The 17,266-nt window shown below is 40.6% G+C and overlaps 1 protein-coding gene across 2 annotated transcripts in view; it reads left to right on the top strand.

Annotated features, from left to right (window-relative positions):
* The first annotated feature begins 891 nt into the window (after positions 1 to 891).
* spmap2 (sperm microtubule associated protein 2) overlaps positions 892 to 17,266 on the top strand; it is a 53,777-nt gene continuing 37,402 nt past the window's right edge. For both annotated transcript variants that reach the window (XM_048559522.2, XM_048559521.2), the window contains exons 1-4: positions 892 to 1,089; positions 14,167 to 14,210; positions 15,137 to 15,163; positions 16,995 to 17,061. In XM_048559522.2, the coding sequence (XP_048415479.1) occupies positions 1,043 to 1,089; positions 14,167 to 14,210; positions 15,137 to 15,163; positions 16,995 to 17,061 (185 nt within the window). In that variant the 5' untranslated portion in view covers positions 892 to 1,042. The remainder of the gene's footprint in view (positions 1,090 to 14,166; positions 14,211 to 15,136; positions 15,164 to 16,994; positions 17,062 to 17,266) is intronic.

Genomic DNA, 17,266 nt, shown 5'->3' with positions numbered 1-17,266 from the left:
GTTTCCTCCGGGTACTCCGGTTTCCTCCCACAGTCCAAAGATGCGCGGGTTAGGTGGATTGGCTAAGCTAAATTGCCTGTGGTGTTCGGGGGTCTGTAGATTAGGTGGGTAAAAGGGGGATGTGTCTGGGTGGGATGCACCAAGGGTCGGTGTGGACTTGTTGGGCCAAAGGGCCCTCTGTAGGGTTCTAATTCTAATTCTAAATAGGCAGAGATGCATAATCCAAGGACAAAAGGCAGAGTTCTCAGTGACGTAGTCAATGTTTATCCTTTGTTCAACTTCTCTATTTCAGAGATAGTAGGAACTGCAAATGCTGGAGAATCTGAGATAAGGTGTGGAGCTGGATGAACACAGCAGGTCAAGCAGCATCTTGAATTTCTGAAGAAGGGTCTAGGCCCGAAACGTCAGCTTTCCTGCTCCTATGATGCTGCTTGGCCTGCTGTGTTCATCCAGCTCTACACCATGTTATATCAAATCATTATTTGCCTGCATGGGAGCCTGTGGTGGGCAGGTTAGCTGCCACATTTCAACATTAACTGCATTTCAAATGTTCTCCATCTGCTGTCAAGGGCTTGAGACTTCTGAGGCTTGTGAAGGGTACCCACAAAGGATGGCTAATCAGTCTTGGACAGCACTTGGCTTGTATCTACAGAATGTTGTTGAGATCAACGTTCAAGCGTTGGATTATGCTGCGACCCGATACGATCGTTTAAAATAGACTAAACGTGCACTTCATCCTCCACCCCATCTTAACGTGTTGCTGCAAATGAAAGTCTTGCAAGGGATACATTTACAAAATATTCGTTGATCACATGTGACACGACATCTGTTCCAAGGTCCATTACCTAGCAACCTCCGGTGCGTCTGTTTGTTGCTGGGCAACACATCTCTGTTTCACCTATAGTGTCTGCGCCGATTTTACTGAGTCACTGAGCGGCGGCGGACGGGAATGAAGAAGACATTTAAAAAAGACTGCGCTGACTACCACCAGTGAAATAACCGCGTTAACGGTGGTTGTTTCTTACGCTCACTCCAGCAACCAATGGCTCGTCGTAAACTTCCCTCTGTTTGCCCACAGGCTGGCGATGGGTGAGATAAGTAAAATCTAACAGCCTTGATGTTTCAGTTCATCCGTGTCCTCAAAGAAGTGAATGCATGCATTTAAGATTAATGTTAGCGACCTGCATGTAGTGCTTTGGCGCTGACGAACGAACTTGCTTTGGTATTCGAAGCTTAATCTCATCGCCGTTTCAGCACATTGTTTGACAATCCAGCTGTACCAAACTTGAAAGAAAAAACGAGTCAAGGCAATGGATAATTTTCCGTGCTGCACCCACAGTACCATAATCTATTACAATGTCATTTGATAAAAGTGGATCTTGAATATGCACGTTGGACCCCTAATAGCAATTAACCAGTGTTCCCTGTTCACTTTATTGCCAGTTGGTAACTGTACATTTTTCTACAAATACTGTGCAAGATAAGGTTTGAAGCGTACGTTTTTACAAGCATGTAAAAGTAGAGATAAGGGAAAGAACAATAATGCAACTGTAAACCACCATGTTTTGTGTTCCACTGCACGAGATGCTGGTAAATTACATCTTTAATTAGCACTGCAATTCACCCACATGTGCTATACAACATTGGCGCGAATGTAATTTGAAGTGTTAAAATGTTATGGGCAGAATCGTATATGAGTTTTGTACTGTAACACCGGTTGCTCATGTAGTAATCCACGACTAGAAATTTCTCCCAGTTAAACATTGATAAGATTTAAACCATCGTTTTCAATCTCCATTCCATTCTGTCCTTATTGACGAAATACATCTCCCAGGCAACAGTTTGCAATTAGGCCACTCTGAAGTGACCTTCGGACGCTATTTCTAAGAGTATCTTTTTTCCGCTTCTGTGATATCGTTCAACTTTGACAGTTCAGTTAATCTGTCGTTCAAACCCTCACCCTTATCTTTTACTTGTAAAGTTGACTATTGGAATGCATTCCTGGCTGGTCTCCTACAAGTGATGAGAATTGATCTATCTTATCTAAAATTAAACTGATTGTGTCTTAACTGGCTTGATAGACCATATTTTGTTTGCTTGTTTTTGATTTTAATGAGGTGGTCTTTGATTGAAGCACAAACTCACTATGTTGCAGATTATGTTTCAGCAATAAAACAGAAGCTTGTTATGGAAAAGAAATGAAGATAAAGTGGAATAAGCCAAACTGTTTATAAATAACACATTTAAAAATTTCAAACCAGGCAGTAAAATGCAATCCCCTTAATCTCAACAGCATCCCATTACAGTAGTCAAACAAAAGAGAAAATTGACTTCTCTATCCCACAAAGGGATGGACTAGCTGTGTCTTCAGTTCTTGGTCTGATAGCCTCGTCCCTAATTCATCATGTGACTGAAGTTGGACTTGCTCAGCTTCACATAACTTCTTCAGGGTTTTAACCAAATACTTCTGGTCTGGAATTTTTAAACTAAACTCCTGAGGCAAATTCTTTCTTAACAGTCCTGAACTGCTTCCCTTTCTCAGGAGCAAATGCTTTTCACATTCAGCTTCAGCCAAGACTTCTGCAAACTTCCCAAACTGAGACAGAAACCTTTTGTTACCTCCAAGCTATGCATGTTTACCTCATTCAAAAAAGGAAAATCTAATGCACTACTGTTTACTTTGCTAACCCATAAAAGCCTTTTAAAGAAATTTCCATTAGCCTCCCTGAGCTATCTCATGCAGTCTGTTTTAAAAGGAGAAATTATCATGGCCACATGAAACAATATGCCACTAATTCAAAGTTCAAAATCCAAAATAAATGGTACTTATATATCAAATGATTTACATCACAGTAGCATAAAGCTGCGCAAAAAAAGCAAGATCCCAAGTTTAAAATTGTGTTTGTGATTTGAGCTGGTGCAGAATTTAGTGCAACTCATGATGGCAGGAGTCATGGCAACCTGGCTGTTTTAATCATAGAAGAGGGCACAAGTTGGTTTCTTAATGACAGCAAAACCTCCTCCATGAGAACTAATGCAAGATTCCTGGCCACAGCTGGCAGGATACTGATAGGCTTGTTAATCAATAACTTGACATCCACTACCAATGGGCCCTGCACAGTTTGGTAGTGGTGAGGCTGGCAGTCCTTGACAGGCAAGGCCCTGAATACCCAAGAAGGTATAATGGTGCCCAATCAAGTCCCACTACTATGCTTCGTACTATCAGATCTCCTCCATGAAACTGAAGGAGGTACCTTGCTGACTCTTCAACTGAATAGGGCAAAACCCACCATCAGTCTAATTGAGCCCTATATACTAGAGTGGTGAGCCAGTGGAATTCATTACCAAAGGAATTAGTTGATACCAAAATACTGAATGTATTCAAGTGGCGACTAGCTATAGCACTCAGGATGAATGGGATCAAAGATTATGGGGAGAAAGTAGGATTAGGCTATTGAGTTGGATGGTCAACCATGATCGTGAAGAATGACAGAGCAGGCTCGAAGGGCCACCTCCTGTTCCTATCTTCTATGTTTCTAGGCATGACTTCAACCAGCAGAGAGCTTTCCCCTGATTTCCATTGATTCCAGCACTCTGATGTTACACTTAGTCAAAAGCAACCTTGATGTCAAGGGCAGTTACTGTCACCTTGCCTGTGGAATTCAGCTTTTCTGCATGTTTGAACCAAGGCTGTAATGAGGTTAGGAGCTCAGTGCCCTGACACAACCCAAACCAGGCATCACTGAGCAAGTAACAAAGTGTGGAGCTGGATAAACACAGCAGGCCAAGCAACATCTTAGGAGCACAAAAGCTGTCATTTCAGGCCTAGACCCTTCATCAGAGGATGAAGGGTCTGATGAAGGCTCTAGACCCAAAACGTCAGCTTTTGTGCTCCTAAGATGCTGCTTGGCCTGCTATGTTCATCCAGCTCCACACTTTGTCAGCTCAATTCTCCAGCACCTGCAGTTCCCATTGTCTCTGGTCACTGAGCAGGTTGTTGCTGAGCAAGTGCTGCAAGAATAATTGATAACTTCACCTTATTGAGGATCAAGAGTAGTCTGAAGGAGCGATAGTTGACTGGTTTGGATTTGTCCTTCTTTTTGAGTAAAGGACATACCTAGGCAATTTTCAATATTGTTGGGTAGATGCTAATGTTGTAGCTGTACTGGAACAGCTTGGCTAGAGGTGTGGCAACTTCTGCAGCTGAGAAGTTGTCAAGGCCCATAACCCTTGCAGTATTCAATACCTCTACCTGTTTCTTATATAATGTGGAATGAATTGATTGGCTGATAACTGGTATCTGTAATGATGGGGATCTCTGGAGGAGGCTGAGATGAACTTCAAAGAGATGGCCCTGTTTGAGCACTTTTAGAGGCGATCTTATTGGGGGTATAATTTCTCTCCTGGATGGACAGTGTAGCAAAGTTCAGAGAATAAGTTGCCTTAGTAGACTGTTAATTTGAGTAACTTGCAGACAAAGAGCATTTCATTGGATACTTGCAGTTTGTTATAAGGCTGAGAAAGTAAAAACTTTCAGTTTTATGAGTTTGCATGTAAAAGGACTTCACAATTCACAGGGAAATCAGGGAACAATCAATTGAGTTGAATTTAAAGATTTGAGATTGAGAAGTCATTTCTTAAATCAATTCTGTGAAGTGTTGGTGTCAGGGAATAGGTGAAAACTTTATTTCACTGTGTTTTACAATTTTCCTCAGTGATTTTCTATATATGAGTAGTTTTTTTGTTTTCCCTTTTGTGTAATAAACATCTTTTTTATTGTTAAAGAAAATCTGTAGCCTTGTTCATATTTTCAGTGATTGACTACTAGACTACGATAAAAAAAAACTATCATAACAGATTTCATTCTGAGTGTGGACTTGCCAGTGTTAACATCAGCTGGGATCATAACAAATGGAGGTGCTTGCCAGGTTTTATGTTCATTTAATTTAAGAGGGATCAGTGTTTCTTTTATGGAATTGGGTACATGAAGGTGCTGAATATAACATACGAATGTTGTGATGAAGTTTATTGCAAGGATTTTGGTAATCAGTTTGGATATTGCTGAGTTTTCTGAAAGTAGAAGGTATAACAGTGTATTTTTTTGAAGCCTTTGAAGAAGACAAATGGAGAGAGTTAGCAGATAAAGAGAAAATAGAAATGAAAGCAGGGTATCGTAAGCAGGACATGTTGAAAGTGATTTAGAATTAGAATGAAAATTTAAAATTGAAATGATAAGACTAGAATTAGCTAAGATACAGTAGAAATGAAAACAAAAGTGGATTGCAGGAAAAATAAAAGAAAAATTGAAATGGAATAGGAGGTGAGAGAAATATAAATATGAATAAAAAAGGAAAGTCCATTTAAAAATCTTGACCTCAAAAGATATAGGAAAGTTAGACTACAGTAATTGGTCAGAAAAAGTGTGGCATAAAGAAGGAGATAGGAGGAAGTAGCTCAGACGATAATTTTGATTCCAGTTTATGCTTCATGCCTAAATTTATTAAGGCTGGAGTTAGAAGAATTTTATTTCATTTGAAAAGATAACAAGACAAATAAAGTGGTTAAAAACATTTGGATCTGAATGTTACAAAGCATTTTGACAGAAAAGCTAAAATGAAAAGTAATATAAAGAAAATAACATTCTTGCTTTATAATAGGTCTGGACATACCAAAGCCAATTGCTGAAGGTTGACTGGGAGATTTATTGCAGCAACAGGCATGTATGAGAAAAACTCAGAAAAGCGGGCATGAAAAAAGGGAATATTTATTAAATCTGGAGTTCTAGTGCAAAAAGAACATCTTTAGAGTATATTTAGCAGTCGGTTTGTTCTCAATGCAGAGAAATGCCAACAGCATGGGTTTACTTCCTGTCCAGGCAGAGGTTAGCACAAAGGATTATCTTTTTCAACTCCTCCCCTCACCTGAGGTATGGTGACCCTCAGGTTAAACCACTACTAGTTGTTCCACTAAGAATGCAGCCCTACAGTCCAGAAGGACAGTGGCAACTTTACATTTTCAAAGAAGGGAAGAGATAATTTGTGACAGTCATGAAAATTCTTATTTGAATATAGGTAATGAGAATCAGAACAGTAGAGGTTCTGAATATTATTTCTCAAAAGTAGAGGTATTGTGTCATGTTTTAAATCAAGGGGGTAAACCAATTCACTGATGCTGGCTGATGTTACAAGTAATTATATCCACAGTACAGAGTTGGATTAAAAATTAAAAAACAACTCAGTAAATAGAGTGGTTACAGTTTGAGTAATGAAACAAATCCCCATAGAAGGAAATGATCAAATCTTGGGAAATGGTCTAGCTGCTTCAAAAATATTGGCCTCACCAAGAGTGTTGGAACAGCCAGTGGAAGAAAAGAAACTGAAATGCTACATGAAGAATATCCCTGGATTGTTTCCTGACTGACTAGCTCTCAGGCATGTAGAAGTAGATAGGAAGGAGAAGAAACTGAAAAGGGACATATCTCCAAAATTCAGTTGTTGGTTACAATTCTCAAAACTTTAAATTAGAAAAGGATGAAGGTAAAAAAGAAATGAGGCTGACGTGTTTAGCATCTTCTTTCAGAGAATGAAACAAATGGATCCTGAATTCCGAGAATTATATCAAACAACTTAGTCAAAAATTGAATCAGAATAAATATCTAGACGTTAGTGCTTAAAAGACAAAGTACTACTATGAAAATGGAAACCACCTCAAATGTCTGTTAGTGAGGAGTGGAAAGTTGTCCATCAGGTGGTGGCTCCATCTGAGTGTTGTAACAAAATTTTAAGAGAGGCTCATGAAATTACAAAGGCGAGTCACTATGGTGTTAGACGACCTCTGGCTAAAATATGAAGACACTTTTATTAGCCAGGATTGCATAAAGTTGTAGTCACATTTTGTCAGATGTGTAGTACATGTCAGATTGTGGGCAAACCTCAACCATAAATTAAACCTGTGTCTTTAATCCCAATACCAGCTTTCAAAGAACCAATTATCAGGGTTTTAAAAGATTATGTGGGCCTCCTACCTAAAATCAGGAATGGAAATAGTATTTTTGGATGATGAACAAGATTTCCCAAAGAAGTGCCAAAGTGCCAAAGCAAAATAGTAACGGAAATGTTATAACAAGGGGTAGAGCTGGATGAACACAGCAGGCCAAGCAGCATCAGAGGAGCAGGAAAGCTGATGTTTTGGACTTAGACCCTTCTTCAGAAATCAGATTCAGTTCAGATTTCTGAAGAAGGGTCTAGGCCTGAAACATCAGCTTTCCTGCTCCTCTGATGCTACTTGGCCTGCTGTGTTCATCCAGCTCTACACCTTGTTATCTCAGATTCTCCAGCATCTGCAGTTCCTACTATCATGGAAGTTCTATTTTTCTTTACAATATATGAATTACCAAAGAAATACAATCAGATGAAGGTTCAAATGCTATGTCACAAATATTCAACTAAATTGTGACTAATTAGGGATTGGTAACATCTTCAGTTTAATTGTCCACAATCTCAATTTGTATTGAAAAGATAATATAAAACTTTGAAGACCATATTTAGAGCATATTATCAAGAATGTCCGAATGATAGGGATAAAAGAAATTCCCTTGTTTGCCAATAGGGATGCTTCCACTGAGTCAACAGGATTCAGTCCTTTTGAACTAACATATGGAAATGAGATGAAGGGCCACTTGAATTGATTAAAGAAAAAAATGATAAGCCAGGTTTCAAAGACTACATTTCCAGCCTACGTTTCAAATTGACCACAGTATGCGAGTATTCTAAAAAAGATTTATAGAATGTTCAACAATGAAAATTAGAGCAGATAAAAGGACAAAGTTTGAAATTTTGGTGCTGGAGACAAGCGTTAATATTGTTACCTGTTTCTGGGAAACTATTAAAAACAAGTTTCTCAGGACTTTATCGAAATAAAAAGAAACTCAATGGCGTGAATTGCAAATTGTGTATTCCAGTTAGAAAGAGAAAACAGTGAATGTGTCATATTAATATGTTGAAGATGACACAACTCAATGAGGAAGAGTGTACCAATAATTGTCCACACTATTCCACAACCTGTCACAAAATGTATAAAGTCCCAATTAGACTGCCAAGATGACCAATTCACCTCAAAGTCTACTCTTTATATGAAAAGCAGCTCACACCATATTTTGGCTGTGTGTGTGTGTGTGAGGAGGAGAGAGAGAGAGAGAAAGAGAGACTGTGTGTGTGAGAGAGAATGAATGTCTGTGCATGCTTGCGAGTGTGTGTGTGTGTGTTGGTGTGTGTCTGTGTATATAGTGTGGTGTGGGATCACCTGTAGTGTGACGTGAACCTAAGATCCTGGTTGAGGCTATCCTCATGGGTACAGAACTTGGCTATCAGTCTTTGCTCAGTGACTCTGCGTTGTTGTGTATCCTGAAGTCCGCCTCAGAGGATGTTTACCAAAAGATCCGAGGCCGAATTTCCTTGATCGCTGAAGTTTTTCCCCACTGGGGGGGGGGGGGGCAACATCCCTGTCTGGCTATTGTTTTGTAGTGTCCATTCATCCATTGTCATAGCATCTGCATGGTATATTGGCAAAACCATGCAGATGCTATGACAATGGATGAATGGACACCATGCAACAACTGCCAAACAGTAAAGTTCTCTCCCAGTGGGGGAAAACTTCAGCAATCAAGGAAATTCGCCCTCAGATCTTTGGCTGAAGATCCTCTGAGGCGGACTTCAGGATGCATAACAATGCAGGGTCGCCGAGCAAAGCCAGGTTTTTACCCATGAGGATGGCCTCAAATGGGATCTTAGGTTTATGTCACACTACAGGTGACTGCACCACACTATACACTCTCACATAGTGCACACATACACAGCCAGACTTTAAACAAGGCCTCACACCAAAAATGCATTATCTGACCTGGAATGCCACCTCTGGTATACTGAGGGAAGTGATAAAACCTTTAGTTATCTCAGGGCAGTCACTTGAAAGAAATTCAGGAATTTGCATATTAATCCTTTCTAACTGGTCAAAGATTTAATAGCCACCTTAGGCTTGATCAACACAGTATCCATTCTATGACCCTTTGATCTTCTGCTTATGAATTCTGTGTCCAAAGCCATCTCTCTCCCTGACACCTAAAGAAGGAGTGAGACTCCGAAAGCTTGTGTCTTCAAATAAACCTGTTGTATTATAACCTGGTGTTGTGTGATTTTTGACCATAATTAATACAGACAAAAGACAGACAGCTTAAATATATTATCTGTGGAACAAAATATAGATTGGGAAAATGAAGATTTGGAAGATCAAAAGTCCTGGTTTCAATGGTTGGTGAAGTTGTCTCTTACAGTACCTTTTGATTCTAGCAACATTGACATGCTGTTGTATGTAGAGCACTAGTTGTTATTCGCTTTAGCAGTTAATCTGGTGTACGTTGGTCTTTTCTTATTAGTTTTTTTTTAAGCTTTCTTGGTTTTTACTGTCTTTTCCCATGGACAAGGAGACTGGCAAGAGAATGAGGTATTTTCTGTTTGCAAGCTGCGAAGGTCGCATGCGCTCTACAGATTTGGAGTAAACTACAGCCCAACCACTCTGGGGGTTCTCACCAGACAACGTTTCCTTAACACAAGAACACTTGGTTCTAAGATAACAAAGTGTGGAGCTGGATGAACACAGCAGGCCAAGCAGCATCTCAGGAGCACAAAAGCTGACGTTTTGGGCCTAGACCCTTCATCAGAGAGGGGGAGAGGGAGAGGGTTCTGAAATAAATAAGGAGAGAGGGGAGGCGGACCGAAGATGGATAGAGGAGAAGATAGGTGGAGAGGAGAGTATAGGTGGGGAGGTAGGAAGGGGATAGGTCAGTCCAGGGAGGATGGACAGATCAAGGAGGCAGGATGAGGTTAGTAGGTAGGAAATGGAGATGCGGCTTGAGGTGAGAGGAGGGGATAGGTGAGAGGAAGAACAGGTTAGGCAGGCAGGGACAAGCTGGGCTGGTTTTGGGCAGCAGTGGGGGAAGGGGAGATTTTGCAGCTTGTGAAGTCCACATTGATAGCATTGGGCTGCAGGGTTCCCAAGCGGAATATGATTAGCTGCTCCTGCAACCTTCGGGTGGCATCGTTATGGCACTGCAGGAGGCCCAGGGTGGACAATTCCGCTCAGATCGCAATAAACAACTGCACCTCCCAGTCGCGAACCATTTTAACTTCCCCTCCCATTCCTTAGACGAAATGTTCATCCTGGGCCTCCTGCAGTGCCATAATAATGCCACCGGAAGGTTGCAGGAACAGCAACTCATATTCCGCTTGGGAACCCTGCAGCCCAATGGTATCAATGTGGACTTCACAAGCTTCAAAATCTCCTCTTCCCCACTACATCCCAAAACCAGCCCAGCTCGTCCCCGCCTCCCTAACCTGTTCTTCCTCTCACCTATCTTCCAGGACCGCAACTCCTCTACCCACCCACCCACTCCCCCGCCCGCAGTGGTCGAGCACGCCCTCGACCGTGTCTCCCACATTTCCCGCAACACATCCCTCACACCCCGTCCTCGCAACAACCACCCAAAGAGAATCCCCCTAATCCTCACATACCACCCCACCAACCTCCGGATACAACGCATCATTCTCTGACACTTTCGCCATCTACAATCCGACCCCAGCACCCAAGACAATCTTCCATCCCCACCCTTGTCTGCCTTTCAGAGAGACCACTCTCTCCGGGACTCCCTTGTCCACTCCACACTCTCCTTCAACCCCACCACACCCGACACCTTCCACTGCAATCGCAGAAAATGCTACACCTGCCCCCACACCTCCTCTCACACCCCCATCCCAGGCCCCAAGATGACTTTCCATATCAAGCAGATGTTCACTTGCACATCTGCCAATGTGGTATACTGCATTCACTGTACCTGTTGTGGCCACCTCTACACTGGGGAAACCAAGCGTAGGCTTGGGGACCGCTTTGCAGAACACCTCCGCTCAGTTCGCAATAAACAACCGCACCTCTCAGCCGTGACCATTTTAACTTCCCCTCCCATTCCTTAGACGACATGTCCAACATGGGCCTCCTGCAGTGCCATAATGATGCCACCTGAAGGTTGCAGGAACAGCAACTCATATTCCGCTTGGGAACCCTGCAGCCCAATGCTATCAATGTGGACTTCACAAGCTGCAAAATCTCCCCTTCCCCCACTGCATCCCAAAACCAGCCCAGCTTGTACCCGCCTGCCTAGCCTGTTCTTCCTCTCACCAATCCCCTCCTCCCACCTCAAGCCGCACCTCCATTTCCTACCTACTAACCTCATCCCGCCTCCTTGACCTGTCTGTCCTCCCTGGACTGACCTATCCCCTCCCTACCTCCCCACCTATACTCTCCTCTCCACCTATCTTCTCCTTTATCTGCCTCCCCTTCTCTCCCTATTTATTTCAGAACCGTCTCCCCACCCCGCCAGGTCTAGGCCTGAAACCTCAGCTTGTGTGCTCCTAAGATGTTGCTTGGCCTGCTGTGTTCATCCAGCTCCACACTTTGTTATCTCGGATTCTCCAGCATCTGCAGTTCCCATTATCTCTGAACACTTGGTTCTATACTGACTCAATACTGAATCAATGACATTGCGACAACGACGACATTGTTTTGCACGGCTAAATATGTGTACCACTTGATTTTTGCAAAACTCTCCTGATATTTCAGCTTTACAGAAGTCTCGATGTCCAATCCTGTTTATTAGTCCAAAAAAAATGTGATCCTTACAAAGGGATTTACTGAGATGGGGACAGCCAGGAGAAAGGTGTATTTACAGTAATGGAAGAAATAGGACATGAAATGAAAAATCAGAACAATTGGAGAATGTATTAAAACTAATCTATTGAAAATTGAATAGTTGATTCTCTGGCATTCAGATTTGGTAATACAGATACGCCTGAAAGGTTAGATAAAATGAAATTTTAAATTCTAAAAAACTATTAAAGTAACTTACAGTAACTACTGACTCATAAATCATGTGACTATATCAAGAGAAACATCTTGATGCTTGTGATGTTAATTTAGGGATATGTTACCTATGAAACAATATTTGTACAGACTCAATTGAAAGAAATTAGCTCATTATGATAGACAGTGATATTATTGAACTGAATCCTCGTAGTTGGAGCTCAACTACCATAATGGTGTCAAAACTGAATGGATCACGAGGTTTCTGTCGACACCTAAAAATGACTGTGCATGTAAATTAAGTGACTGTCTGAAGAGAAAGACCCACTGAATTTTGTATCTAAAGATTTGAAAGGATCTTCTAACAACTTGCCTCTGAAGGAGGAAAAGACAATTCAAAACTGACTGGACTGTACCTTTATGGCAACAAAGACAACAAGAGGCTGATAACCCCCAGTTTGGCAGTAAGCCGCCCTCTGCGGGTTGTGTCCCAGACTGAAGACACATTTTATGTTTTTCTCTGTGACATAAACACAAGAACAGGGGCTAAAAAATCAGCTTTAATTCTGTTGGAGTGTGCTATTGAGACTGAAAGTTCTCATGTGTGACAATACACTAAGATATCCTAGCCTGGGTTTAAAATTAACATGCTTTGAAGATCATTGTTGAAAAATCGCATTCCAGTCACCCCTGTATTGCAGGTAAAAATACACTTATTCTGCATGTTGGAAACCAGCCAGCTAGCAAGACAAAAGGAACTAGTTCCACAAGAGGACTCTGTCTCACCATCAGTACTGGAATTCGTTAATAATTGAAAAGAATAAGAACAAGAGAATCTTAAACAACCAGGAAAATTAATAAACTTGAGCTTGACTGTTCAATTACCAAAATCACTGCCACCAGTAACCCCCATCACAGTGGATACAATATTAAACTATCTGCTCTCCATGAATAATTAAGATTCAGATCATTTTTACCCATCTTTTATATTTTTGGACCTTTGTCTTATTTATAATTTGTGTCAATATATATTGTATCACTAATTCTGCTCACATTTATTCAGTAATAAACTCATTCTGTTAACAAGGCCTGGTGAAGGCTTCTTTTAAAACATAAGTTCATTTGAGTCTGGAAAATACAGGAAAAGGATGTTATTGCGAGCAACCAAGGGAGTGGGTGAATTATGAAGAGGGAACCAATTCATTCTTCCTTACCCAGACCTTATCAATTTAGAGTATACCATCCAGAACTGTCACAAATTGGAGAATCTTAAAGGAGGCCTGGGTGAAATAGTGGTTTATGTCAACAACTTAGTTGACAAATCTGGGACACCATTTGTCTGAACTGTTTGATCAGCTACAAAGAGCTAATTTCATTCTAAATTTGGCTGAAACCGAATTTGCCACAGCAAAAATAAATTATTTAGACCCATTGTACCTAGATACTTTGATTTACTCTATCTTACCATCATTTCTATTGCTAATACATTTCTCTTTTATTTTTAAAACTAAATCTACAGCATTGCATATTTCAGCAAAAGACCACTTCGTCAAAACCAAAACAAAACAAAGTACTGTCTATCAGAGATAATGGGAACTACAGATGCTGGAGAATCCGAGATAACAAAGTGTGGAGCTGGATGAACACAGCAGGCCACGCAGCATCTTAGGAGCATAAAAGCTGACGTTTCGGGCCTAGGCTCCTAAGATGCTGCTTGGCTTGCTGTCTTCATCCAGCTCCACACTTTATTATCCACTGTCTATCAAGCCAGGTTTCAATCTTGGATCTGACTTGTCCAATAATAACATCAGCTGGAATTCTAAATCCTAACATATACACCCAAAATTTCCACTGGATATATTAATTAATTACATTCTAACACTGAAGAAGAATCTTGATTTAGGTTTAATGATAGGATCAGCTTTTTAAAATTGCTTTCATTTGCAATGTGAGCCTAGAATAGTGAATTCCTAGAACAAATTTCAATTAACAGCACACAAGATACCATACAACAAATATTTGCATGGAACAACTTGGCCTTGCAAATGCCAATAGTGATAATGACAGATGAATACTCATCACATATGTATGGCGACATTTCACTTATTGCTGATTCAGCAGATGAACATGTAGGCCAGCACTCATTTTAATATAGTGGATTTGGTATGCAAGTGCATAAAGAATTTATCATCAACATGGAATGACTGAAATAGACAATGTTATTCTAATGCATATAAAATCAATGTTATCTTTTGACAGAGGATCAAAGCGCAAAGGCAGGAGACGGTCGTCCAGAAATACTGGTATGTGCTATAATGAGATACAACCTCTATCCAAAGACTTATATAAATTGATTCAAGATCTGTCCCTTGGTGCTATAGGTATTTAATGCCTGAAAGATCTCGCATTGCAACAGTTGAGGATGGCTGTACCTGATTGCCCCTCCATTGGATTCCTAATTGATGGGTGGTTCTTCATTTGACCAAAACATGCAAGATATAACTGCCATCCCCCTCAAATGAAATCTCCTCCCGCTTAGCCAGTAGCCATTTCTGTGCTGTTCATATATTGTGCTGTTACTTTGAGGACTTTCAGCATGGTGTGATTCAGTTTGCTCATTTTGGATCCTCATGTATTATTCTTATTGACCCTTTAACCCTCCATCGCTGCCTTGCTATGCCTGCAATTACGGTATCCATCAAGGTCCCCAACCTTTTCCGGGAGCCCCCTAAGATCAAGGCTCCATTGCCCAGCTGAACTTTACTCCTCCTCTGATCGAAGCTATCTGCATCCTGACATCCCTTGAGACTTCCCACAAGACTGCATGTTTCCTGTAGTTCTGGCTCTAAGTTCCAAACTGTGACATCCAGTTGTTCCATCCTGGCCACCATTCCATCTGTTTCACCAGTACCATCCCCCATAAGTCTTCCAAATGAACCCATGCTATGTGTTGGCCTGAGAATGAGTGATACTGTGGCAAATACCTTGATGCTATCCCAGATGCTACAGGGCATCCCCAGACATATTGGAGCAAATAATATTTATGAATATAAATACACTGAAGTTTATCTTGAGGTCAAGAATCTATCTGCTGCTTGTGTGATTAAGTTCACCTCCCTGCATTCCCCAGTCACAACAGAGACTGGAATTCCCACCCATCGTCTGCTCATGACATGTAGAATGCTCTAAGATCAGAAATAAACGAACTATATTCTATTTTTTGTTACAGAATCCGATGTGCTGTGTGATGGACAAGGTAGGAAATCTGAAAAAAAAGCAAAATATTGCAGCTGATGGAGATTTGAAACCAAACAAAGTGCTGAGAAATGCAGAAGGGCTGGTTTGCATAAAGAGAAACAGAATTAATGCTTTGATTCTAAGGTGACTCTTCCTTTGAACAAATTATATTGGATTGAATCAAATTGGACTTAAAATGTTATCTTTGTTTTATTTTCCACAACAACTGCTGGACCAGCTGAGTTTCTTTAGTACTTTCTGTTTTTATTATTGGTTTTAAGCGCTAAATGCATATCGCATTTCATAAAAAGTAACCTTCTGTGCTTGGAACAGAACTATATAATTATCTCAGTGTTTATGATAAGTCTTTTTACCTCACTGATCAGCTTCTACTAACTCATTCATATCCTTTTATAATTGTGATTTCTGAGTAGCTTGAAACCATCTCACTGCCACTTTCACTGTCTGATAACCCGCAAAGAACTTACCCAGTTTTTCCCACATTCTCAGCAAAGAGTGCATTGTCCTGTCCTTGATACCACTCTTCATGAGTCCTACTGAAATTAGGAATGCCTGGAGTGAGAAAATCATTCCTGTACTCCAGTATATTGCACAGTCTTCAAGGAACTCCAAACAAGGTCCTTCAAGGTACTACAAATAGGACTAAGAGTAATTAACAATCATTTTGGTTGCTGTTTGTATGGTGTTTCACATGCATCCATTGATACAGGCATTCGATTTCTGTCTCAAGTTATTTTGGAGAAGAATCATTCTTGCCATTTAGTGGAATGACAACATCATCATAGCCCATTTCCTTACTTGTGTCGTTTATGCAAAGGAATAGGTGAATAAATATATGCTTAAGTCATCAGAATGTTAAAGTAAGTTAAAGCAAGTTCTTCTGTTTTTGTTTCCTCAGCTTTAATGTTCTTTTCAGGCAGATTCAATTGCATTTATTTACATTGAAGTGTCTTTTGCTGGCACTGTGTCTAAGCATCCATTACTTTTACGTCACTGCTACACATTATGAAAGGTAGACTTCTCTAAAAATGGATGCCACTGCTTCCTCTAGTCAGATTAGTTAGTTAGAGTGGAGAGTTTTGAGACTTTGAGATGATCCCAAACTTGGCTTCTTGATTTCAAGTTTCACAGGTGCTTGTTACTTTCCAAAGATGATATTGAAAACTTTAATATTTTCCTAAATCAATTTCAGTCCATGTGTATTTTCCATCAGAGGTCTCTAGATGGTGATGAATGGCAGGAATTTTCAAAGAGACTCCACTCCACTGCTTTACTTTTGTACAAATAATGTGGGGGCCACGCTTATGCATTAAAGCATGGTACCTGCTGCGCTTACTTGAATATTATCACAGCAACAACAGGTTGGGAGCACCACCAAGAAAATTCACCTCTCATGGGTGGCAATACTGACTGATGGTCCATTCTCCAGATTTGGATGTGGGAGAAATGAACTGGCAGTCAATGGTCACCCATAGAAGGCCCTTTGATTTTCCCGCTCAGGTCAACGAATTCAGATTAAATTGAGTAATGTCTGAGTTCTGCATGTATGTAATGAAGCAGTCAGAACCTAAAGAGCCATTTGAATAGTTAAATATAATAAAACAGTGTCACTTTCATTCACAAAGCTTCCAGTAATTCATTTGAAGTATACCATATCTAACCTGATTTCCTAATTCTCCCTGCAAAATAGATACTAGGAAGAATTTTGATGAGATGAAGCTAGAATTCATTTGTCATTGTATGAGCCCCATTAGCAAACTGAATGGTTAACAGCATTTAAATTATGCATGTCAGAATTGTATTTATTTCAACCATTTTGTTTCCTTCAGACAATGTTCCAAGATATGTTCAACTCAGCAAACATAAACGGCTTGATAAACGGTTTCAACCAAACAGGTAAATACTCAAATATAAACAGAAAATGCTGGGAATTGCCTGCAGATTAAGTTTTGGTGGAGGTTAAGTGGGGAGATTGCAGAAGGACTTGAAAGGTTAGGAGACTGGTCAAGGAATTGTAGATGAATACAATGTGAGTAAGTATGAGGTTATGCACTTTGGTAAAAAGATTAGAGCCACTTCAACACACCACCCTGTTCCCTGG

This window comes from Stegostoma tigrinum, chromosome 30, assembly GCF_030684315.1.
Source record: "Stegostoma tigrinum isolate sSteTig4 chromosome 30, sSteTig4.hap1, whole genome shotgun sequence".
Classification (NCBI taxonomy): Eukaryota; Metazoa; Chordata; class Chondrichthyes; order Orectolobiformes; family Stegostomatidae; genus Stegostoma; species Stegostoma tigrinum.
This window is presented reverse-complemented; position numbering and strand designations above follow the sequence as displayed.